At 38.8% G+C, this 27,067-nt stretch overlaps 1 protein-coding gene across 11 annotated transcripts in view; it reads left to right on the forward strand.

Annotated features, from left to right (window-relative positions):
- The window catches only part of GTDC1 (glycosyltransferase like domain containing 1), a 185,623-nt gene that overhangs the window by 96,761 nt on the left and 61,795 nt on the right, over nt 1-27,067 (forward strand). For 9 of the 11 annotated variants that reach the window (XR_011324266.1, XM_069780753.1, XM_069780755.1 and 6 more), the window contains one exon: nt 539-712. The exons of the other annotated variants lie outside the window; for them this stretch is intronic. Coding sequence is in view for 8 of the 9 variants with exons in the window: in XM_069780753.1 (XP_069636854.1) it covers nt 539-712 (174 nt within the window). In the remaining variant the exon portion in view is untranslated. The remainder of the gene's footprint in view (nt 1-538; nt 713-27,067) is intronic. 11 annotated transcript variants of the gene reach the window in all.

Consider the following 27,067-nt stretch of genomic DNA (forward strand, 5'->3'; position numbering starts at 1 on the left):
TCTGTACGCATAGGTTAAATTAACATTCCATTTCTCTAGTATCCTGCTGCCTCACACACATGGTCGGTTGAAGGTAGGTTAACCAAAGGTAAGTTGTCCTTCAGTACAAAGGAATATTTCTAAGGAATTTTCATTTTCTTCCAAGTTTAATTCTACAAAAGTCATATTACAGTGGGCCTTACCTGTTTATAATGCTTTTAAGAGATAATGACAGTAATACTATTCTTACCATTTTATGAATAAAATATCTGAATCCGCAGATAGAATAGGATGTGCTCCTTTAGATTAATAATAGTAATTTATTACTTAGAAAAAAGTTTAAAAGTATTTCAAAGAGTGAATAGACAGAAGTCAAGACATTTCTGATTAAGGTACATATGCTACTCCTAATTCATGTGAAAAGGCTGATTTTAATTAGCATTTCACTCACACCTTTTGTTTGTTTATGAGAATATGTATCTTATTTCCACTGCATGTAAAATAATTCTGTTCCTTTTGTGGCAGCAGTGAATTCATTAACCTTAACCGCTTTTTACAGTTTGGTTGCTGATGTTGTGGTGTTCAACTCTGCTTTTAATATGGAATCGTTTCTTACATCCATTGGAAAATTTATGAAGCTGATTCCTGACCACAGACCTAAGGATTTGGAAAAAATAATCAGACCGAAGTGCCAAGTTCTTTATTTTCCAGTCAGGTTTCCTGATGTGAGCAGGTCAGTACATTTTCCACGTCATAAATTGCCGCCAGCCTGTCAAAACTCTCTATTTATGGTGACATTCTAACTAATCAGCTAAAGCATCGTTAATGAAAGAGTTTGATAATATGCAAAATCCCCTAATTGATAAATGTTTTTCAATAATCAGAGGCTATTCAGGCAGCGTCTGATCTGCCGAGCCTGTCCTTAGTGCGTGTCGTACAAACTTGCATCGTTCGGGATGAGTGATTTCCCACTTGTTTTCGTGATATCCCACTTGTTTTAGTCTTTAAGGAGTTGCCAGCTCCTCAGCTCTGTATATATTTGTACAGGGGAGGTCAAGGAGGAGAAAGAAATGCTAGAGAACAGTAAAAGTGATAAGCCTGTAGTCAAGGAGCTATATTTCCCTCGGTGTGTTGCAGGGGGATTTTATTCCCTCCTCCCTCCCCTACCTCTTCTTTTATTGCTTTCCAGGTAGGCGAAAAGCATCCCAGTAGCAGGGAGCAGACTTGCAGATGTTGGCATTAGCTGCAGCGGTAGTTGCTCTTCAGTCTTCCTCGGTTACTCTGAAGGACGTTTTTTATTACCCTCGTTTCAGAGCCCGTCTTGAAATTAGTGGTGGGTTATGTGGCTCAAAGGGAACATTCGCTAGATCCTTTTCACTTTTGATTAAACCTGGCACAATTGTTTTTTCCTGTTATAAGGGACTCTCCTCCCACCGAGCAGGAACTTTGCTTCGATGGGACCGGCACTAAATAGGGTATGATTCTGCAATTTGATTATACTCTTAAAACCAACATGATGCTGGGTACGTTTTTTTGCTGAAATAAGGATGGAAAGCACCATAATGACTCAGAAAGAGTCCGGCTTTTGAACCAATAATAAGTTCTGGCCACACTTGAGATCTTTGTCCCTGACCAGCTTGTACTTACAGTTGTTTCAAAGGCTAAATATACATTTGTGGTGGTTTGGGGGAGAGGGATTTTTAGTACAGGAGCTGAGGTCGTGCACTCTATTGCTGTTGCCGCTGCAATGTTTGCATTTCAGTATCTTGGAAAACTTTATATTCTAAAGCACTGATGCAAATAGTTTTGAAATCAATGTCTAAAGTTAAGTCTTTAAACCTATGGTTTTGGCAAGTGGGTTAAAATCCTCCAGTGTTCCTGAGGGACTTGGCTGCCTGGATGGCAGTGGAGATCAGTACCCATATATCTTTGAGGATCGCACATTGCTTCTTAGAGACCGTGTTTTTAAAGAGTGAGGGAATGCTGTGAATGCTCAGCGTATTTGTTACCGAGCCATCTTAAGAGGGTCTTGTGGTTTTTTGGCATACCTTAGGAAGTTATGTGGCCCAAGCCTAGTTTTGGAGATGAAGTTGTGATAAGCCTGTGTCCTATATTAAATCAGCTCTTTTGGATTTGTCAGCCCTGGCAGATGGGGTCAAACAAGACGTGACGAATTAGTCTGAAGTCGTACACACAGTCATCGTTTGTCCAAAGCAGAAGGTGATTAGGTGGGTAGAATCATTAGACTACTACCCAAACTGGTAAAGTAGGAAGATCTCACATCTCTCTGTGTGCTCTTCTTAGTGTCCTGCTCTTGCATTAAATCTTTCCTCACTAAGCAGGACACCTTTCACGTTTTCATTGTGGTTGTTGCACTTTAAATTATATCAGAAAGCTATTTTCAGCAGTGATGGACAAAATTAAGATGTTCATAAACAACAGTGTGACTGTAAAACTTTCTCAGCAGAGTAATTAGAACCACAGATTAAATCAGCTCTATTATTTCTAATATGTATTTTATTCAATAACCAACCCTAGATGTAGGATCTGGGTTTTTTAGACAAAGCCCAATATCATCACAGGAAAAAAAAAGCCGAAGAAAGGACTGCTTCTGTGTAACTCTGAAGTTCTTTGGGTTTTGACCTTCAGCTGCAGCCAATATTTACTATTTCTTTACAAGATCATGTTTTAAATAATGTTGAATGCACCTGTGGAAATTGAATGCTGTTTTTTAATGTAGACTGTATTAGTATAGTGACTGAATGGAGATTGACGAGAAAAAGGTTAAGAAAAATTGTGGCCAAGCTAAAATTTATAAAGCAAGCTCTTAGCCCAGAGTGTTTTTCAAGTTATTTTCAAATGGTAATTTGCTTTATCCAAACCAAACTCATACAGTGTAAGTAAGTGATTATTTGCATGACTGACAATCATTTCAGTGCCTGCAGTCTTTTTAAAATGCATAATTTTGCTGAGATGTTGGGAAAATATTTTAAAATTCTGAAGGCAAAACAACCAGGGTGATTTTTTTTTTTTCTTTGACCTCTTTTATTTTGTGTGTGAGCGTCTCAGGGTGTGTTTGTATCTGAAACATAATCTTTGTTTGGATTTGGGAGAGAGGTGATCTACGAAATTATCCTCGTGCATGTGATGGCGATCTTTTTAAGATTATTCTAGATTAATATTGCAATTGTAGGGCAAAATAAAATATATCTGACCCTCGATCAAAACCAGTATAATGAAGGAGCATGTCACATGAGTTAATCCTGTAACATATCTACCTTTTAATGTAATTACTGTAGGTGATGGGTACACAAACGAGCACAAGCAGCGTAGTAACTGATCCCTTAAGAGTGAAGGTACAATGATGAAGGATACCCTAGGAAATACTTGTGAATACTGTTAGAGGTACCATTATACGTGTGTGTAACGTGTATTTAAATATTTCAGACGGGCATCTAATTACTGCTTTTCTACTTTTGAGAGGAAGTTATCGATGCTTTTTTATAGAGATTCTACTTTTTAATAAATATTTGTCTTAAGGGCACATATTGGTGTTCCCAGAGCAAACAACCAGACTGTGGTCCTTATCTGACAATGAGAAGAGATGAAAGGATTTGAGGATTTAGCAGAGTAAGAAATTTACTGACCTAATCCTCCTGTTTTCTGGTTCTGACGACTAGCTTCCATATTGCATCCTGTGGTGCTACAGCTACTCTGTATATACTCACCCTCTGTCATTTCTGACTTGGAATTCTCCTCTTCATACATTCTGATGAAGTGTATTATGTAGAAATACATAATTTCTACCGAGTACTTCTAAGCTTGGAGACAAAAACCCCTCCAAGTTAAGGCTGTCACTTCATAGTGCATAGGTATTGCAAGGGCTGTAGACCAGTAGCTGATCTTATGTGCCATATGTGCTGCGTATCAGACTGGGGTTTTATAACACAATGAATTAAATACATTGTAACTCAGACTTATATTGTCATTGGCTTAATTTCAGTATCTTTTCTATTGTAATGTAAACAAAATCCTAAATGTTACTTTCTTTTTCTATACAGTCAATAGACTCTCTTTTGATATAGTCTGTTTCCACTTTTGCACTGCAAAGCTATGGTTCAGGAAGAAAATCCCCCTTCTACTGATGTTGTCTTTGGTACTTGCATCTCCATATGCCAGCAGACCCCACTGGAGCACCTCTGCACGGTCTCGTTGATATTGTGTACGAGTTCTTTTGGTCCATCTGCATCCGTACTATCTGTGGCAGTCGGCAAAGTGGGGTCAGATTAGGTACTCCTTGGAATTCATTTCAACGAAAATCGTAATATAGATTTCGGTTATTACTATTCCTCTGATTGTAATATATCTTTATTATTATCATGATGTGGTAGAAAAGGAAGAAGTTTTTATAAGCAACAATGAAGTAACATTCCTAAGAGCTCAAAATGCACATTGGACTAAGGTGGAATAATATAAAAGAAACATGAGAGGATGAGGATTACAGCAGAAAATAAAAATAGCTTCTTTTAAGTGGAACTTGTTAGTGAGTATCTTGTACTATCTGCATTAACACATTTTGAAGTAGAATTAAAGATTTTAGACTGTTGTTTCTTCATTTGCTTTTATAACTTAGTACAGTTAGCAGGATATTTTCAACCATTTGATTTTATATTTTTTTAGTTATAGTGTGAGAGAGGCAGAATTTGCCAATTTAGAGAGTACTTTAGGGCCAGTCAAGGGAGTTCCTGACTAAAGCAGAAGTATTTAAAAGACGTTGACAGTATCTCCTGTACAGGAACGTGACTGTCACGTGTGGGGGAGCCTGTTTTGGGGAAATAAAAAAAAAAAAAATTGCATCACTTGGACCAGGCTTGCAGGGCTGAACTTTCAGACCTCTGTTTAGATAACTAAGAGGCTCCTCCTTCCTCTGCAGTCTTAACGCTATATCATAGCTTTGCTGTGCTGGAAAAATACAGTTGTCACCAAGCAAGGAGAGGCTTGAATCCACAAGAGCCCAAAGCTATAGATGGGCGCTGGGGACGTGTCTACGTTGCACAGAGAGATGCTCAGCAGCGGTACCCAAGTGAGCTCTAGTGAACCGTCTTGCGTACGGGAAGCAGTATACCTTAGAAGAGCAGTTTTTGGCTAATTAGCCTTCCAGTGAAATAGCATAGATTAGCTTAGGTGGAGTACTATGCTAATGATAGCGATTCTGGTACTGAGGCTAGCGACCGCCTTTGGTGGTGGCTCGGGCATCTCCGTGGTGCGCCGTGCTCTCTCTGGTAGGCATAGCCTCCCTGCCATCACGGGTTATGGGTAGTTAGCATAATTAGCAAATGCCAATAGACTGCTCCTACCTTGGGGCTTGCTGCTGAAGAACTGGGTGATGGAAATTGCTCCCCTGAATGTCTTTGCTCCTCACCTGCCGCAAGCAGGTTTTGGGGGTTGGCGTTGGCACGCGAAGAGTTACGCGACAAGCACGAGGGATGCTCTCAAGATCTGGGACACAGCACCTATGGGGAGGAAAGTGCAGTACTGGCTTAAAAGGGGCATAAAATGGGAGTCTTTCAGTTCCGGAGTCTGCAGCAGCGGGTCGGTTACCTTCTGCGTCGCTGGGCTAAGGGCTAACTGCAGGTAGCTGCACCTACAGCAAGGGGTTGGGTGGTTGAATGAAGGGTGCCTCAAGCGTCCTTCCACACGTGCATCGTGTGCCGCCGGGGAGGCTGGGGGCGATGGAGGAGTTTCCATTCTCTCTCCGGATCGTGGACAAGTAGCTCTTGCCCCAGCCTGGTCTTCCAGGCAGAAAGCGCCTGTTTTATCCCCAAAATATCCCCAGAATTCTCCAGCGGCAGCAGACTGAGAGTGCCCTCCCAGAGGAGGGCCCAGCTGAACAGTCTGCTGGGATGTATTCGTTTTGCAAAACTTTCTGAAAACTAATTTCTTTTTATCTATTGAGGGACAAAAATAGTTTTACTGACTCTCTTTTATCTGTTGTATAGGTATTCCACTAAACGCTATCATAATAACCATTTAGTCTCACAATAGCTCACCAGGATACTTAAGCAGAATTCTCTGTGCAACCTAGTTTTTTATTATGTTGGGTACTGCTCATGTTGCATACAACACATTCCCATAAAACTTGCATTTTGTATTTACAGAGAAATTTCTCTGGAGAGTTAAGGTCTTGTAAAACATTCTTGTTCTACAGCATGAACGAATTATTATACTCTGGGGCATTAAAAGTGAAGTGTACTGAAGAAAAGAATTTTTTCATTAAAATGCAGTTTATATTGATAAAACAGATTACTAGCATTTGATGAAATGTGAAACTTGGATCTACCCATATCGCTAAATCGCCAGTAGGTTTGTTTTGGCAAGAAGAATAGTATGTAATGTATATCAGGACCAATCATTATACAGTACCTGTTAGTTTTGTATTAGATTAAATTGTCTTTCACTAAAGTACTTGGAAAAAAAACCCTACTCTAGCTGTATCTTGAAGTAGCAGAATGTGGTAACCAAGAATATTAGAAAATAAAAGCTGTCGTGTTATCAGTTTTGGCACAGTCATTTATCAATCAGTATTTTAAACATTGACAAGTGGTAATTTAATAGGGAATGACCCTGTTGGCAGGAAGTTCTAATGACAGATGATGCAAACTCATTTATCACTATGGGGCTGTGCTGGCTTCTTACCTTTCTCAGTATCACAGCTCATATTTTCCAAGTCTGGGATGTGAGAAGCCACAAAGGGCAAAACCTGTGGCATCGAGCCTATAACCACTCCCATCTAATCTGATTAACCCCTTAGCTGCAAATTTCTCTGCAGTATAGCTGGGAAGATGTAAAAGTTCTCATACTGATTTAAATACCATTTGATTTTTAAGTAGGGTTTGCCGTAATACTTGTAAGCATTTCCCATAACCGTTTTTTTAGAAACGTTCAAGTTGTGTCACTCTGAATACAAAGTTGAGACACGCTGGTACTTGGCTTTCATAAACAAACCACATTCTAATAATTAATAGCACATTTCATTAGCAGGCATTAAAAATATTGCACGCTGTGCCCTATACAGTGGGCAGCTATTATTATTATTATGATCATTACTACTCGAGAAGGAAATTGATGCATTCAGAGGTTTAATTGATTCGTGCATATTCATGTGGGAAGTCAGTGGTAGAGTCACGACTGGACTGGATTATTATGCACTTCCATGCATAATAATGTCTCTGCAACTTGTAAAGAGAATAGACTACCTTGCCGTAATAAGTGTGGGCATTTGAAGTTGAGGGATATCATGGGAGAGGAGATGAAAATGACACCTTCATCAGCAACTGGTATGGATGGCGCTTTTAATTCTCCTGGGATTAGTCTATCTGTAATACAGGAATTCAACCGTACTTGGAATAAAAACAATAATACATTTTTACTTCAATTTCCACAATAGCGAAAGTTTTCATCGATTTGGTATGATTTTATGTTACCTTTTGTCAAGCATAATAAATGCAAGCCCTGCTTTGGGCTTTCTCCGCCTTCCTACCCTAGTTCTCCGTCTGTTCTTTTTCTTTTCCTTTCACAACAGAGTCTTTCTCCTCAAGGCTGGGATCATGTTAAATATCGTCCCCGTGCAGGATGATTCAGACGTGAAATACTTTCAGAGTTTGCATCAAATTGTTGTAATAAGAATCAGTGAAGTTTGAATTAATTGGTTAAATTGTCGTGGCAGACTGTAAGCTGGTTGGGGATTTTTTTTTCCCCTTCTATTCAAAGTGGACAAAGGCTATTGATTAATGGTAGGATCCTGCAAAGTGCTAAATACCCTCATTTTCACTGCAGTCGATGGGAGCTGAGGGCGCTTGGCACTCGGCGTGAGTACAACGTTAACATGGGTGGAAGGAGGTGGCACACGAAAGTAGATGCTGGGTATCGAGTGGTGCGGCTGTGTCCAGTTCGGTTCCAATCCATATGAAGGTATGGACTTCAATCCTTCGCATGTGTGAAAGATGGTTTTTATAGACAAGGCTGTCCCTGCTGAATTTTGCATTTCAAAATACCGCCCTTCAACGTTTGAACAATTCCATATTTTTTTATTATGAAATTCATGAATATTACATAGAAGTCGAGGTGGATTTTTTTGTTTTTCTTTAAAGTGATTTCATGCTTACAGAATTGTAACAGAGAGGGAAGCAGTCATGTTGGGCATATTATTTCTCAGTTGCTACATGAGGCAGTGACAGAACCTTTTTGCTTAAATATTCTGGGCATTCCTTGTTGTAATATAATGGAAAAAAAAAGTAGGTGATGTGCTAAAAATTGCAGAAAAGATAAGCAATAGGAAGGGATATCAGAGTTCTTAGAAATTCTTCACTGAGAATACAAAATGTTTTCAGAAATCATTTTTAGGAGAGTGAAAGACTCTCTGTTACTGGTCGTGGGGAATGGCAATACCTTTAGAAAAAGCCATGCTTCGTCTTGAATGCAATATTAGTTTGGGGATAGGGGGGACGAAACCCCAAAACAGCCAAGCCCCAAAAGAGCGGGCCCTTTAAAAGAATGGTGGAATAGATAGCCTTGCAAATTGTTATTAAATTTGAAACTAAAACTTTAAGTGGGTTGGATCTGCTTCGAGCACTGTTGTGTGCTAGATTGCCAACAACCAGTTCAAGTTGAAGTGAGAGGTACCATTAGATGGAAGTGTCAGTGGAGAAGATACTAAGATGTTCTGTAGGAATTTCAGAGAATAAAGAATAAGAGAACAAAATTACATGATGGAAAACATAAAATCACAGTTTTAAGTTTGAAGAGAAAACTTGATACATAGCTCTCCAGTCCTATGGAGATGACCTTTATGTAATGTGTAAGAAAAACTTAATACAGATGTTTTATTTATACATAACCAAATGGGATGAAGTTAAATGATATCTAATTTTGCCAAATCACCGATAATTTCTTTGTTGCACAAGGAGTGTTTTAATCTGTTTAGTTTTTTTCTTTTTTGCTTTTGCTTTTGCAAATATTTAATATTTTATATTTTGGACATTCCCCATGCTCAGTTGTGACTCCCAGATGAAATAATCCTCCTCTTCTTCCCTTTAATAATTCAAATAGCATACATATAAAAATATGAAAATCCCAACGTAAACGTACCAGAAATGCTTTTAAGGTAGCTGTTCAGCTTTACTATTGAAAAGATGCGTGTCTAAATAGTAATGAGGGTTCATCAGAGTTTTGAGCTTACGAGCACCAAGTAGTAGGGATGCTAGCTGAAGAGCTTATGGGAGAGCCAAGTCTAGGAACACTTTGCCACCTACTTTTCCTCAAGTATGTATGAGAAAAGATCTTTGGATTGTATCACCTTTTTTACCAGTGGGGCATTTTGCGTGTTGAGAAATCCGTATTCGCAGCAAAGGGGTTTCGATATTGTATAACAAGATATTATTAAGTTCCGTCTGTTTTTCAAGCAATGTTACAGGCACTAACAATAGCCAGGAAGAATGAATTGGCTATTAAGTTGATTCAGCCAACCTGTGATTAATTTTAGAGTGGATTCCTCATAAAACTGTGCTGGTTTCCTATCGGATGACTCCTAAGTGTAGTCCTCGGGTCAGGCTTGCAGAAAACTAAAGACTTCGTCCATCTTTGGCCTATTTTATGTATTTCCTGCCCTCTTATAATCTTGGGACGCATCAGCAGACCACGTTGTCTCTATTTTCGTTAATGCCCAACTAGCTGTGGCCCTAATGGTATGTAATGTCTCACCATCAGACCAGAGCCCTCATCTTTCCACTTGTCCTCCCTTGTCAGCTCTTTTCAGTTTACTGCTGGGTCTAGAAACCACAGGTGTCTTAGTGCTGGTTTTGCACCAGCTGAAGAGACTGATTTAATTTCTCCAGGACAGATTTGATTTTAGGTATGTCCCCCCCGTCTCTGCCAGAATACTCATCATGGGTGCTCGGCAGCGGGTTTACATGTCTTCATTTCTATGACGTTGCTTCTCAGAAAAAAAGCCAAAACTATTCACAGCCAGGTTGTCCTTTAAAGAGTCTAAGCATTTTTGTTCTCCAGCTAACGTTTCTCATAGATGTTAAATAAAGAAGCAAGCAGATCTTCCTTCCCTTGGTCACTTTTGTGTGCTAAATGGTGGACTAGTCTATATGGCCGTGTAGGTAAACACAGAACGTAAAGAACATGCAGACATGAAGTCAACTTGCTGCTCCAGATGCACCAACCAGCAGTATAGCTGCACCACACCAACTGAAAAAAAGCTTATGTGATTCTCAAACACAATAGAAAAGATATTTTTTTAAATACACAGATCGGTGCGTCTATGTAAAGCACTGAAAAATTTTGTGGTGTTCTGGTCACCCATGTTCAAAAAGATTAATTTAAACTGTGAAACAGGTATAGAGAATTGCTGCTAGGGTGATTAGGAGAATCTGTATTATGAGAGCAGATTAAAAGAGTATGGTTCACTTGTCCTAGCAAAATAAAGGTTGAGAAGGGGATATATGTTAATCTTTATAAATACAGTCAGAGGATAAAAGCCATGAAAGAGGAGGAATTATTTAAGTTCCAGGATAATCCTTATAACATCCACTAGGTATAAATTGGTCATTATTAAATGACTCAGATGGGAAATGAAAAAAAAAAAAAAAAAAAGGGTGTGTAGGGAGGTGGTTTGTTTTGGTTTTTTGTTTGGTGCCTTTTTGTTTTTCTGAGAGCCATTTAGTTTTGAAATGACTGTTGAAACACTATTGAAATGTAAGAGGAATTTGATAAATTCATAGAATAGTTGGTTAAACAATATAGGAGTAGTGCTAGGCAGTTGCAGACGTTTGCATTGATGATATCCCCAAAATGAAGGTGAAAAGAGATGGACTATGAGATGGTAGCATACTGACTTCAATCTTGAGACCTGAACTGCTCCGTGAAGGAGATAATTTATTTCTAGTGTCTATAAAAGACGCAACGAAAGACCAGACTGTTCTATGTACTGCGCACAGGGTTTATCTTGTATTTCATTAATCAGATGTTTCATAGAGGAGCGGTGTCCTGCAAGGTATGTCGTGCTCATACGTTCAACCTCTCATCGTATTTGGGATCAGAAGGAATTTTCATTAGCCAGACTCATAATGACCGTGGTGGGAAGGGAAAAAAAAATGAGGAGAATATTTTTGCCTCTACCTATGTACTGGGATCATCTGGACGTTTTAGTGTTTATGAAGAAAGCCACGTCACAGCCAGCGTGTTTGGTCCCTCCTCTCCTCTTCGTTGCCGCACTGGAGTTGTTGGGGCATCAGTCTTGGACTTTGTTGTTTTGTGGTAGCCTGAGCATCCCTCAGAAGACAACGCAAACTGAAGCGGTACCAAGGGTTGACAACCACAGTGCTTGGGGAAAGCAGCGGGTGGTACGTGTGTCGGCAAGAACCGTCTTCAGGCAAAACGTCTGAGTATCGCGGCTTTGGAAGCATCCTTCTCGATTTTGCCTCAGTTTACTTTTGCTCAGTGAAGCATTCGGATAAAATTCTGCTGTTGAGCTCATTGGAGTCAGAATGAGTTTATTTTAACTTTCCTATTTTGATGAGTCTGTATGGCTCTTTCATATTCATCCTTGTGTAGCGTAGTTTAATACTAAAATTGCCTCAATCTGCGCTAGAAGCAAATGAATCACAGAAAGAAGAACTTTTTATGCAGTAATTCCTTTCTGTGGCTGAAATTTTATCTGTCCTTCCCCAAACTTCATCGCAGGTCTTTTGGTTTCGGAGTTCACTTATGTTATCTGCCATCTGATTTTAAATTACCGACCTTGAATTATGTGACTATATATGCAAGAGGGAGGATTTGACCCTTTTTGGGTGCCTAAACTGTCTTCCTTTTGTTGCCAATAAAAGGAGGGATTATCTGTCAGGATTTCTGGTAACCTAGTCACAAAAAAAAATTAAAAAATAATAATAAAAAGGGCAGTAGCAGGTAAAAAAAAAAAAATCTTTTTTTTTCCTCTAGTGAAACCCTGTATGATATCTATAAAGTTGCCCAATATTTATGACCTTAAAACTGTATATCTTTGGTTCTGAAAGCAGCTGCGCTCTTTTCCGAGGTACTCGGTGCTGAACTTCTCGGCTCATCTATACGTTAGCGACTTATTATTCTGCGAGCGTCACTTCATTTGGGCTAGCAATAAGTCCTGTTCAGTCATTGTGCTGCAGAGGAATGTTTAAAGCTGCAATGTGCATTGGAGTCTGTTTGTTTGCAGCAGATGATTTGCCTAAGCTTTGATGCGCAGTCACTTTCTGACATTTGTGTATTTCAGCAGTGAACAATGTAAACTCATTTTCTGAGCACTTTGATTACTTGCACATAGCAGTGCCCATGGCATGTGACAGAGAAGAGCACTCTATCCACTAATCAGATAGATATGCTTCAAGCGTATTTACACAAAATAATGAAAACAGCTGTTAGATACCTTTAAACTTGAGTGTGTTTTGTTATTAATCTACTAGCCCGTACACATGACACTATAATTCTTCGCTCACTCAAGTTGCCTTTAATGACACAGTAATAAAACGGAGAGGGATGAAAGTAATGGAATTGTAGAATGTAATGCCTCAATTGTTCTACAGTGTCTTCCTTTTTGCCAAAATAAACCACAATTAGGTCCATATGGTGTTTTGAAGTTTTCAAGCAATGACCCTAATAAAAAGTAATGAATTTCTGACAAAAGAAAGCATGGTGCTCTTTTAAGCAGATATCTTCGCTATTGATCTAGTTATGATTGCAGACTGATATGCTAATAGAAGAAGAAAGGTTCAACGTGCCTGGTACAAGCACTTTCATTTGTGGTTTATTTTATTCTTATGAAATTCAGATTGAAAAGGTAGAAACATGTTGTAATCCATCAGTTATGACTCCCTTTTAAAAGACCTACTATAAAGAAAACAAACGGGTTTTTCCTGAGAAAAATGGAGTTTGGAAAGCATTTGTTAGCTTGAAATTGTTAACTAGGAGCATGCCTTGCAATGACGAAGACGCTTTGTTTGGCTATATGAAATTTCACCTGAGCACTTTATTCTCTTCAGAGGTCCAAGCTCCGTTATTGACTTTACTCTCTTTTAACCTTTTCATGGGGGAATTGGGGTGATACTCCTCTTCATCTAGAAAATCAAACTGTCCATGGAGCAGTTGTTAGGTAAGTACAGCTACTCAAATGCAGCGACTAGGGAGGACGTGCAGCTCGTCCTCCTATATAGTACATAGCTATGGGCAACCGTTAAAAAAAGTATGTTGTGTCAGTATTATTCCAATGCAGTAATAATGATACCTGAAGTATGGGTAATCTAGTCTTAATAAAGAGAGGAGAAGGCAGGTTCTGGAAACAGATACCAGGGGAAGGAGAAAATAAATGGCTGATTTGATGAACCTTCACTGCTAGTGGTTGAATGAATGTTCATTATGCGCAGTCCTAAATGACTGAACTGAAAAGCATCTGCTAGATAATGTATATTATTGGCATTATTTTACTCCAAGTGGTGTAGTTAATGTCGAGCAAGGCCTATAGTCTTGTAACATGAATCTATTCAGAGCATCCTTTCAGGAAAATCTACCTTCTCTACCTTTGATCACTGCTAGAAACTGTCTCTGAGCGGCTCCTTCACTGGTAAATTAGGAGTCCATTTATTTAATGGGCTAATTTCTCTGTTGCCTGTTCTCTAACTATTGAGCTGCCTTTCAGACTTCCCACTCGAGTCTTTAGTGCTGCACCTTTGGAAAATAACCCAATTTGGGCTTCAGTGACCCTTACCATTTTTCATTTATGTTTGCTACCTTCTACATTGGTAATTTCTCCATCTCCTTATGTATCACATACTTGTGTGTGGTTACTTTATTCATCTTAATAGAAAGGAGTCTTGTTCATGGGTAGAACTTTATCCTCAACAATGTATCTTACTTTTACAAGCAAGGTAGATGAATTGCTATTTATTCCACCACTTTTCTTCTTTCTGAAAACATACTCGTTTCTAATTTCTCACCTTCTTGTACTGGATGCCTCAATGAGATGTGAATGATTAATTTGTTTTATTGCAACCACGGTTAATAGGAATTGACTGGTGCTCAGGAGCTGAGACTTGCCTTCTGGAGGAGGGCATGGGCTGCAGGAGAAACTAATCTCGCTTCAGATTATAAAATTTGGATTATTTATGTTACTTCGAGTTCTAGTAAGAGGAACATAAAAGTGAAAATCCCCACCTTAATTCCTGTGATTAAAATATGGGAATTGATTTTTCTTGCCTCAATTTTCAGCTTTAAGAAATAGTCTTATGCTGTGAAATAGAGTGTCAAATTTTAGACTGGTTTTAAATTATATTAAAAAAATCCATCAAGCTTAAGTAGCCTAGGATGTGAATGTGTTTAAAATATGCTGGTTTCTACAGCCAGCTGTAGGTGAGAAAGGTTGGGCTTTTCACCCAAACTGAGCAGGTTCTCCCAAGAAGCTGGATAAGAGCAACAGGATTTGGTGTGGCTCCTCATGCTTTGGTGCTTGTATTAAACTTCCCTCCTATATCATAAATAATAACAAATATGCTGAAACATTTTTAATACTGAAAAAGGGTCTTAAAGCTCAGAAGAAGCGTGGGAGCCTTCAAAAGCTTAACTAAGTCCTTTAGCCCCTGGTTTTATTCATTAAAATATAAGGACCTAATTCTGCAAGGTCGTCCTCTCTTGAGAAGTCTAAATACCATCAGGAGACTTCAGAAATTCTGGCTTATTTTTTATACAGCTCAGTTGAAATTATTTGAGATTTCGAGGTACTTTGAAGTTTTTGGTATACCTGCAAAGGCTTCTGTAAACTTACCTTAGTACCTTTTGAAATCTGAAGTTTTAACCATTTGTGATGTTCCAGGTTTTGGTCGTTAGTCTGGAAAAGCGATCATGCTGGCCGCTGCTGATTGTGTATTTAATTTATTTGATAAAAGTACCCAAAATATTTTCATTTCCATGTTACCAGTACTTTCACTTGCATTGTGATAGCATCTGGTGCATCCTGTGACTTTCCCACACATGAAAATAAGGCAGTCGGTATTAAGAAGCATTAGTGCCCCAAAAAGATAATAATACAAGGTTTCTGATGCTTAATATAATGTGCTTGAGTACATATGGACAGTTCTATAGATGATTAACTACAGTCATGTAGACTTTCTCAGACTGCGTGTGTGTTTGCAAGACTAGCTCCTCAATGAACAGTAATTCTTATTACAGAGCTGTTAGTAGTGGGCCGAATTATTGCATTATAGATCTCATGTAAAATCAGGTCTTGACAAAGGGAAAACAATTTTCATGCAAAACCCAAAAGTTTTCTATTTTTTGATCTGCTGATATATATAGGGAGAAATGTACCATGACTTTAATTTCTTTTTTTTAATGCACTCTAGCTCCTTTAAGAACAATGTCCATTACTGTGTAATGATCAGAGATGGTGATTTTTAGCAGTAGATTGAGGGGACAAGTTTAAGAAAACATTTATTGTACTGTGTTTTGGAAACACAAGCTAGTTGTAGAGGTTACGTTCAAAATAGCAGGAACTAGTACGGCAGCATTTTAGTAAATTAGGATATAAACAAACATCTGTTGCAGGAATGTAGAAATGACATCATAAAGAATGTATGCAAAAACTTAATTGAAAAAGAATGATGCAGAATTGCAGCATGACTTTAAGTCTAAATTGATTTTTGCCTTCAGAGTGAAAGTGGGATTTTTGTGCAACATTCCAATACTATAAAGTATTTAAAATGTAATGTCCTATTAATGTACCTAAAATGTAGACTCTGGGTCACCCAATAAGAATAGTAGTTACAGTAATACAGTATATGTAATATGCAATTATCTTGACAATAGTTTTATTTTTTCAACAATTTTGTCATAAAAGAGCAGTAAGATACAATGAATTTGATTCATTTTGTGTGTGTGAATCATTTAATAGGCCATTACATCTACTATATTAGACTCCATTCTCCTTTCAGAGCTTTTCATTATAAGGCTGTCTTTAATGGAAAGAAGTTTAACCTTCCCTCCCAGATAGATTGAACCCCATAACAGTGTAAACATTCTCATTATAAAATAAAATCCCCTTCCCCAAGGGCAGCACTATAATTATGTTGCAGAGTGTTGTACAAATGTTTCTCTTAAAAAATGTTGTCTCGTTCTTGTCCTCAAGTTTTTATCATTTTCATTTATGAAGAGAATCAATAATACTTTTAAATTGTAATTTAATAAAATAAATATGATCTGATTATTTTTTAATTTTTTGAAGTTATTTTAATCAAGTTTGAGAAGAAGTCATCAGTAAAATTGCTGTTGATTTATAAATAGGATAATTAGAGGCTTTCCTCCTAAGTACTGTTCACTGGCATTGTGGCTGTTTTTATTGCCTAGTCAAACCTCTTCATTCAATTTTAAAATTGCCTTTTGAATGAACTGCGCTATGAGCTTGCCAAATAGTGTCACCGTTAATACCTTACCTCCTCTATTTCATTGTCCGGTTTGTAAATGCACAATAAATTGTTTGATAAGGAGGTCAATGAGGTTGTACTAGTTTTTAAGTGAATTATGGCCACACGTTTCAGATTATGTCACGCTCTTAGTGTAGTGCTGTGCTTAAAAGGTGGTGAGACAGTGCGTGGTAGATCGTTCGGTATGGTTGCTCAAGGACTAGACGCAAATCAAGAAGAGCGGGTTCTCCACCGATCTTTATAGAGAGAATAGACGACAAAAGCGCGCCTTATTAATCCAATTTACAATTCTGTAGCGTGTCCCTTAGTCTAATTAAGGAAACTCTCAAGAGCAGGTACACACCGCACGCTCCACGAGGATGGGTTAGGGCGAAGACGTTTGCAGGCAGGAGAGCGTTTCACCGCTTTGGCTACGGAAAAGCTGGCAGTAGTATTCCTGGAAGGTCCTCAAGCTTCTCCCACCACCGTGCTGGACGGTCATCTCTCATATCTCCTGAGATGTGGGGCGGGAATTGGGTTCTTCTGTACGTATAACTGATTTTGGAGAACCGCGCTGGATTGGTGTCACCATTCCAGCGGTTTCCCCGTGCCGGTGCGTCGCCTTCGCCCAACCCTCCTGGGCTTCGAGAGCTCGTCCGCAGACGAGGCCGTGGCTTCCATCCAAGCCCGCCTTCCCCCCGCGCGCAGCGCGCGGGCGGTTTTGAAATAGAAATGTAAAAGGCGAAAGTAAGAAACTTTGTGCTTGTTGAGTCTAAAAGAAAGTCTGTTTGTGTGTGTCTCTCCCTTTGTAACAGAAGGAATGTTTCTTATGTTTCTGTCTTCAGACAGTTGGCACACATTTCATCTCAGCAGCTGCTTTCTCTTAAAGTGCAGTAGAGTGTAGGACTGTAGTGACACTAGCATTAATACTTCACATTCTGCTATCATATGCTGTCACTGTGAAATATGGATCTAGGTTACATGTGTTTGCAGACTTTGTACTGCTGAATTATGAAAGCTGACTCCGTTGGAGGATTGTGTTGTATTCAGAGACTGTGAACTGAACAATAAATGAATGCAGGCAGAGACTTGCAGTCATAAGCAGTATCCTCCTTTTTGGCCTAATTGAGACAATAGCTTTAAAATGTAGAATTGCCAAATAAAACTCCGCTGTTGACTTAGGTAAATATGTTTAGTAGGCATCTAAATATGTCTCTCATGGGCACCTTTTAGTTGTTATCCTCAACATTGTTTAAATATTATTTTTAAATCCCATTCTTCCGAATGGTATGAATTACTGCAGATGAAGAAAATTTATTACAAAGAGCAACAGTACTACTGCTGTCTGACAAAATAATTTTTTGGGAACAATTAGTTATTTTGTTACCAAGAATTAGTGTGTACCCGTAAATAGAACTCTGCAATCTTTTCATGCACCTGGATGGCTATCAGAGGGGTGAAGAGCCACGCTTTCTTTATTTCTAGAGGTACAAAGTTAATACAGATGTAAGTATCAGCAAAGATGTCAAGAATCATCGGGTTTACACCATAATGCACAGTACCCGTGCGTTGCACGTGGGTGCGTAGGGGATCCGGTCCTGGCCCCGCTGAAGTCACCTGGGGCTGCGTCGGCACATCATGGGGAGCTGCGGCACTGGGAAACTAAAGGGTAAGCAAAGCTGCTGGAAAGGAATATTTGGAATTACTCTGAAATGAATGCTCAGCGTAAGGGGATACTGGGGTATCTGCAAGCAGATCTTAATACAAGCTCATGTACATAATTTTCTTGCGCTGAAAATGTTAATCGGTGTATTGGTTAAAGTCAGATTTGCTTGGTGCCTGAAGTTCTGCCAGTAAATGATTTGATTTCTTAAAAGAGCAGTCTTTAGGTATCTGTAACTCCAGTGATAGTGTCAGTGCTGTGTCCACACACTGACAAGTGAAGTTGATTTTCTGCATGCAACCACTGAGGATCAGAAAGCAAGCCTAGGTGCAGAAAGTTGGGGTCCAATGTAGTAACCTCCATTCATTTTCAGTTTTTACCTTTGAATATCAACGTCTGTACAGGCACAGAGTGAGTAAACAAAACACACACGTTTGGTAGCATTAAGTGATATTGCTGGTAAATGGGCTTTAAACCACACCTCTTTAGGAGCTTCCAACTGGCAGAAAACCATAATCAGCATGCTTACTGTGAACGGTCTAATGCTCAGAATAATGTTAGAATTGCTGTGGACAGTGTGGAAGAAATGTTTGGTCTTACTGAACTTGTCTGTGTATTTTATTGCTTAGCATGCATGGGGTTTGTGTCATATACATATGGAATTTTATGTGAAGTGGTTGCTGTCATGGCTCTTCCCGTGTTAATTTTGATGTTTCTTTTGTATCTGATACTTAAGTGGGAAGGTGGGGTTGTATCCTCTCTAACCAGTGCTGTTCCTGTGCATCAGGGCTTCCCATGACAACCTCTTCTACTGTCATCTCGTTCCCTGACTTCTTTTAAATTGCATCCAGGTTCACGTTAAGTTTAAATGTTCTCATCAAGAATTGTCCTAGACTAGAAACCATGCACTTCTAATTTTGTACTCTAACGGGACATTGTTCAGTTGATTGTAAAGAGGTGAAATACATAAACAATTTTAACAACAGAATTTAACCTGTTAATGAATCATGCTGGAGGTAATATCTACGTGCTCTCTCAGAGTCCTAGCTACGTGCGTAATAAATCAACGTGGTGCTTTTTAGGTGCGTACTCATTTTCTGTGCAGCAAGCAGCTGCATCATCAGTCTTTTCCTCTTTGCCTGTCTTCTCATAGCCGTCGAGTTTTTTATTCTGGGGCACAATATGTAGAAACTTCGCCATAATGAGGTTTATTTTTTTAATACAGCAAAAAAATACTAATAAATCTCAAATTTTCATTCATCTATATCTGCTTTTCTGTCAAAGTGAAGATCATTTTCCTGATCCTGACCAATCTGGGGCCTTTTCTGGACCAAAAGAATGAGGGTAATGTGTTGATGTTTTCATAAACAAGACCATTTTGTAGTTCATTGCTTTGTTAATCTTTGTAAAATATTCTTGTATTTGTCAAAGTATTTCTGTGCCATGTGACAGCAGAAACACCAGTAGAAACAGGATGAACAACATCATTTTTCTCAAGTGTCTGGAGTTTCTTTTACTGTATAGAATAGTGCGTAAATCTACTATTAAATTTATGGAAAATTCATGTTGGGTGGAGCATTGCACTGGCTAGAAGGTAGAATTCATGTACTCCATCTCTAATTGATGTGGTGTAATAGTTTAATTGCGTGGTCTTTAGAATACTAATCATAGCAGCATTCACCAACAAAACAAAATTGTCACTTTTCTGTGGGGACCATTTACAACAAAGCTAGCATAACTAGTCAGCATGCAAGAAAAAGACCTTTACGCTTAAGTTACATTATTTATCAGAGCTTTTCAGTGGGGAGAAGTTCTTTGTGTTTTAATACACTTATGCTATGTAATTCTGTGCATTTTATAGTATTAATTGGAGAAACCATTAAAGCGCTGTGGCAACCTGGAACATTTCTCTTGCATCTACCTACTGGTTAGCTGTTCCTCTGCCAGACTTTATGTCGTAACCTGTGTCTTTAGTCACCAGCCTTACAACAGGGCAGCACCAAGGATGTGGAGATGCTGCAAGTCATAGAGTTCCTCTGGCTGAGGATGGAGAGAAGCAGCAATAGCAAAGGGTAGCACGAGGGGATGAATGAGGAATTGAGTGAGATTGAAATCTCTGGAACTGTAGATGTTGGCGGGGATGGGTCCTCCGAGCTACCTACATGCTGGTATCATTTATTGTAACATATGCTACAAATATACCAGGAGACAGCAATATAGAGTTGGGATGCAGGAAACAAGAGCTTGCCTTGTGATGGAAACCAAGAGGGCTATTTGAATATTACCACAAAAAGATGCAGTTGTGGATTGTTCTACCTTTGAGATATTCTGGCAGTTTAAGATTTATGCTGCTGCTCTCTGCTTTCTGTTCCTGGCCCCTCGCAGGGTGATGGACCTCCCGTGTGTGACTGGGAGGCACTGGTCTCCATCAAGCCTCGTAAATGTAAAGATACTCAGTACCTTTTATCATCAGTAAGATCCTCAGAACTAATCTAGCATGCCGTTTTTCAGAGATTACTGTGTAATGCCCCAGAGACATGGTGAGCAAAGTTCTCAAGCCCCAAAGGACTGAACTATGAAACCACATTTCCAAATAGATTAAAAGTATTTGTCATCGGCTGATTTGCCATGAAAGGCTGAACAGAAGTCCTTTACACATGTGTGCTCATGCATGCGGATGTGTGCGCACACACACGCACACTTGAGCTTGTGGGAACCCAGTGTGCTTGGTTGTTTTATTTAATAATAATCGGGATTTTAACATTTGAAGCAGGACCTATTTCTGGAGCAGTCTGAGCCAAAGATTGAATTTCTGAGATGCTCTTGCAGTTTATTGTGTCCTTTTCCCCCTCATTAGTGTATCGTTGTTGTGGGAGAAGGTCCAAAACGATCTCAAATGCGTAGGCTTTTGAGATAATTCAAAAGAATTGAGCCATGCTGTCTGAGTCGGTACCAAAGTCAATTATTTAGGCAACTTTATCAGCAAAGTGTGTCAAAGGAAAGGAATCCCTCCGTTATTCCCCCATTGCCCTTCTGTTACACCAATTCACAAGGCAGCAACGTACGTGGTGTTTTGTGCTGTCCGTGGGAATCCTGGCCAAAAGGTTTATTAAAAACAAAACCAGGACACCCCCCCACAGACATTTTTCAACCCATGTTGGTGCTGCTCGGTCAGTGTCAAAAAGGCCGTCGTCTTTGGCTGGCACGTGTTCTGGTCCTACTTCAGATTACACCTGCTGTTAGATGGAACGGCACAGCTTCAACCAGGGGCGTTCACAAAGTGAGTCAGAATCACATCGTCTCATTCAAAGCTGGCTGGATATCCCATCATGCCTACCTTTTAATCAGATGATATTCCGATCACCGTTCCCATTCATTAATGATCAACACTCTTGCTTCAAGTTACACGTGTATTTCGTCTTCAAATAAAGGTCCGTGCTGTGGGCATTGCTGTGTCCAGTAAGGATTTACTTTTTTAACTTTAAAAAAATATAACCAGAAATTGTGACAATTATAACGCAGACCTAAAGGCCCTTTCCAGCACAACTGCGGTAAGTACTTTAAGCATATGAAAGTGTTTTAACTGTGACATGGATTCTTTAATTCTGAAAAATAAGCATCTGATTCTGATAGAGACCCCATTTTAATGACAAAGCCAGACAACTGAGTAGATGGCCTACTTCGTGAATTGCCTTAGTTGGGAAGCAAGTATGCCATAAATCTTGTAACCAAAATAATGGTATAATATTGAGCTGAATACAGAGATTTTTCTGTCTCATTTTTTAGACAGCTCGCAGAACTTTCTTTCCTTATGACTGTAATGTGTTCCCTGTAACGTAGTCTGGTGCAGAAGGCATAGACATCAACGTTTCGAAATGGTTTGTATGATCAACCATGCCTAATGGTTTGTGGACCAGATCTTCAGCTGGCTTAAAGGGCTGCGGTTCTGTGGAAGTCAATTATAGCATTTTATATCATCTGAGAATCTGATTTCTTCTTCTAGCCGTATAGACTTGATCAAACAGTATCTGTAGACTTAAAAATGGCAGATTTATTTCTCAGTTTCTGCAATGCCATGTGTTGATGTCATCAATATTATAGAAATAATCAAGGACAATTTTTTCCCCCCAGTAATGTGAAAGAAAAACTGGTGAATGACAGGTGTACAGGATAGTTTCAGAAGTAGTATTGAAACTTAACTTTGGTGAATGGCAAGTAGGACAAATGTGCAGTTATTATCTATTTAATTAAATGGTTCATAAGAGTCAAAGTGTTTTAAATACATCATAAAATAAAGGAGGTCAGGAACTTAAGAAACCTAGTAATTTAAATCAGTATTAAATAATAGGTAAATTAGGGTCTTCTTTTAAGGCACTCAGTCAAAACTTACAGGATTGTATCTCAAACATGAAAGAAGACTTGAAAAAGACCCAGCAGAATTTTTTTTTTTTTTTCCCCCACAAGGGCTGTGATTTCTGTTGCCCTGTGATGCATAAAGGACACCTGGAAAAAAGTTTTTGGTTTTGCAATACTTGTTTCTTGTTAGTGTTTTCTCTGCTTTTTTTAATCTTAAAGACTGTAAAATTTTTAAGCTATTCCCACCCAAACACACACACAGAAGATCAGCATGCATTAAAGCACGTTCATTTTCATCCCTTCCACTGTACTATAGAGGGTTATTGAGACAGAGAGGAAAATCTTTCATCTGACGTTCTTATTTAGTAGCTGGACAAGATCAACATTGGTTAATAAACTAAACCCAATGAAAACCTCAGTCAAAGAGCAGTTTTGCACTCTGTTGCTCAGTTTTCATGTTCTTTTTCCTTGTGATGATGTGATCATTTCACTCCAGTTCTCCAGTCACCATGCAGTCTCCTAGGACAGACAAGACCTGAATTTCTAATGTGAAGAAGCATGATACAAGCATGCTATACATTATAGAAAAGGAAAAAAAAAAAAGTAATCCCTTAGTGGATTTTTAATTTTCCATGCACCTTTAACTTTTAAAAGAAAGCTTTGGCCATTTGCAGATTAGAGTTTTCAATAGAAGCTGTATGGAGGTGTTGCTTTTAGATATTTAGATTATTTTGTTTTCTTTGTAGTATTCCAAATTCTTTTCCTCAATGACGTGCTGCTGCACTTCTTCTGATTTTCTTACATGCTGATGTGTGATCTACCCCTGGAACTACATTTGGAGGTGGAATGCCACTCTGTCCTTGTAGTAAAATGGTGTCTGAGTTTTTAAATATGTATGTAAACTGCTGTCTGCATCATCACAAGAAGAATGTTTCATAACTGGGTATATCAAAACTGGTTATAGAAAATGTCAGTGGTTAAAATCTCAGCAAATGATCAAGAGTAATGGCTTATGTACAGTTCCATTTTAAATCAGTGCTCCATTTTAAAAAATACAAACAGTGGAACGGGTGAGAAGAACAGCTAAAGAGAAACATATTCTTGAATACACAGTAGTAAGATGTTTGTCAATGGTATAGGTTTGAAACTTAAAAGAAGCTCATGTGTCTTCAGAGGGATTAAGTTTCAATATGTGTTGGCAGTGCTATTGTATTAGTGCAGTCGGTTACAACAAATTTATCCTGTGATGATATGTAACATAGAGAATCACCTTTTATCTCCCACTGAAAAGTATGCTACAGCTGAAGCATCAGCAGCTCTATGAATCCTGCTGGCATATTTGATACCTTTATGTTTGATTTCAGACTCGAAGAGTAGATGGAGGTATCTCTGGCAGCACTAACGGGTAACCTTCTTGCATGTTCAACAGAATGCGCATCTTGGCGTCTGTGCTACTCTATTTTCCTATACTTAAGTACATGGCAAATGTTTCGTTCATTCTGATCCACAAGAACCAGCCAGGAACGTGAACACACAATCTTTAGACACCATGAAAGCCCTGCAGAGGTCAATGCTCTCTCTGCTGTCAAGAGGCAGCTTGAGGGCCTGGCTGGATTGACGCTTCTGTGATCGTTATTCTCGTTTTCATCCAGGCAGGATGAGCAACATGCAGTTGATTTCCGAAATAGCTCTTCCCAAGCCAGACAGCCATGCAGCTGTGCGATGAGGTGGCCACCACAGCAGGACACAGTCAGTGAGCATTTTGCCCTTTGGCTCAGACCCTGCTCAGTGGTCCCCACGTTCATCGCTTCCAGGGCGTGGGGTTGGAATTGGAGTTATGGACATACGGTTAAATATTGGAGTGTGCAGAGGCTAATGGTTATTCTGGGTGCAACTCCTTTCCTCGAGATCTTCTTTCCATCAGCTCTCCTCCAAAACCCATCCGCAATTTGCAACTTCGTTCTCGTTTGTCAGAGCCAGGTCCAGCTTTATTGCTGGCTCTGTCTGCCGTCCCATCGTCTTGTTTCTGCCGCTCTACTCTTTGGAAATGTGGTTTCCTCTTTGAAAAGCACAGGAAAAAAATGGTGGAAACTAGAAACACGTCATTCATGGTGGAGGTGGAACAGGCTATCGCAGGAGTTGGGCTACTTCTAGTTCCTAATGCAAATCTTTGCCCTTTTTGGTGGAAGCAGCTCTTTCTTGAGAGTCCAGTTGAGGGGAGGAAGGGCTGGGGTTTGTTTTTTAGCCAGAGACCACATGCTAAAAGATCTTTTTAGAACCTCCAACAGGTGAATTTTATGGTGCCTTGTTAGTCTCTGTTAGATCGAGACATATAAATACATCAGTCCTGCTTTTTTCGGAAATGTAATGATAGGTATGGCTGCATATATTCTTGATTGGCATCACAAATGCAAGTTTATAAGGTCTGTTATTGCAAAAATATCTCGTGTCTGTTTTCCTTGTTAAAAATGCTAAAATAGTTTAAATAATTTCCAAATATTTTGTGTTCATTAGGAGACTCATACAGCCAAGCAAGAATGTGTTTTTCAAAAGCAGCTTTACTGAGTGTAGCTGAATTTCCATTTCTCATGTCTTGTGGTGACAATAGTAATGCAGAAGCATAAAGTATTTGGAGTAAAAATATTTTTAATAATACCTCATCTTAATCTTATGAACTATTCTGGACATAATCATCCAAAAAAAAGGAAATTAAGCACATTTATGAAAACAACATGGAACAAAGTTTTTTGAAATGTTTTCTGATGTAAATATTTGTCATAGTTGATGGAGATTTAATCAATCATGAATAAAGCTGCATGGAGAGAGGGATTCTGTTGGGGTTTTATACTCAAGTATCACAGTATGACATGAGGTGAATGCCTTCCTTTGGCACAAAGTGTATTTCCAAACTGGTTTGGCAACTCCTGAGAATATGTAGCAAAAGGAAAGCTATGCTGTTTTCTGAACTCACAACTACTTCTCAAATAAGCTGTAAAATTAAATACTACATATTCCAACCTAATTGTTTTCTTGACAGAGAAAATCAGTTGCTTCAGTCCAAGAGTATAGTTGCCCTATGTGGAGGAATTCAGGTTTGTTCCTACGAAGAGCAACAGATAGGCTTCACTTCAGGCAAATGGGAAGGAGCATCAACCTCTGCAAGTCAGCAACAGGGGGGAAAGAAGGGGTCAAAAGTGGCTGCAAAAATGAGTACTTGAGCAATACTTGGTGAATATAGTGCTATCTATAGAGAAACCCTCGCTGCTCTATGAACCCTTGGCTGCAGATTTAAAAATTCGAACTTGTGGAGGAGAAAGGGTTAAAAAGGATGAATATCTTTGCACCTTAATGGGAGAACTATTTCTGTAATAGTATCAAAGATAAACCAGTGTATTATGAACACTAAATGATAAAGGGTGATAATATGCCATTCTTGAGACTTCTTGGCTCTTACCTAACACATCAGAAAGTGATTGTTGAATTTTAAATAGCCGTACAAATGGATGACATAGAAATTTAACTTTGCTTTGACCTTATTCTAATTCACAAGATGACTGCAAAATGACTTTGTTACATCTGAATGTATGCTGGATGCTAAATCACTCCAGAGTATAAAATCTTTGTTTTGGCATAATGTTGATGCATAAACATTTGTACCCCATACTAACCCTATAAACATCACAATCCATCAGTACAATTACAAAAAAGATTGTTTGTTTTCACACTTAAAGCAGACATGAAATAGAGTGTCCTTAACTTAATCACCACCTTGATTTACCACATTTGCATATATTTGCATATTAATTGGACTACAGATTAAAATTGGTTTTGTAATTTTAATTAAGTGTCCACAAAGGTAAATGATTAGAACTGTTTAAAATACATTCTGACATAAATAGCAGTAAAAGCTTTTGTGATGATGTTTTTGTGGAATTACATTCAGAAAGTGGCCTTTTTATGATAGTAATTTTAATCTTAAATAGAATTATACAGTCAAACAGAACTGTGGATTCATAATCATTTTTTCAAGATTCATTTAATATTTTGCTGATTTGCAGCACTTGATGAAAATGTACTGTAGGTTTAGTTGATTGCAAAATTGGGCCTGTAGAGCTGATAAACAGAGGGTTTAAACCCTCAGTCTTTATATTCGCCTTACATATTTCAAATGTATTATGTATACATATGTAGACAAGGGCTTTTTTTTTTTTTTCAGTTGAGAAATATAAAAGCTGTCAGTAGTGGATGATCTATCGTTTTAAGATGTAATCACCTCCATTGACCATCTTCCTTCAGTCTAGATTGTGGAGCATGGGACATTTTAAAGCCTTTTCAATAAATCATTGCAGGTAATAGAGGAATCATTCTTGGTGTTGTCAAGGGAGAACGAGTCTTATAGGTAAAGATGTGCTGTCAGGATTGCTATCCTGAAGTCGGTGGATGTTGATAGTCTGGCCAATAATGTCTACTGGACCAAACGCTTTGTCAGACGAAACTTAATAAAAGCGTAGCATGTATTTGCAGTTAGAAGGGCTCTAGGAACTGGGTTCTTAATGCGCCTCTGAGCCTGCCTCTTCCTTTGTGG

This window comes from Haliaeetus albicilla, chromosome 4 (genome assembly GCF_947461875.1).
Source record: "Haliaeetus albicilla chromosome 4, bHalAlb1.1, whole genome shotgun sequence".
Classification (NCBI taxonomy): domain Eukaryota; kingdom Metazoa; phylum Chordata; class Aves; order Accipitriformes; family Accipitridae; genus Haliaeetus; species Haliaeetus albicilla.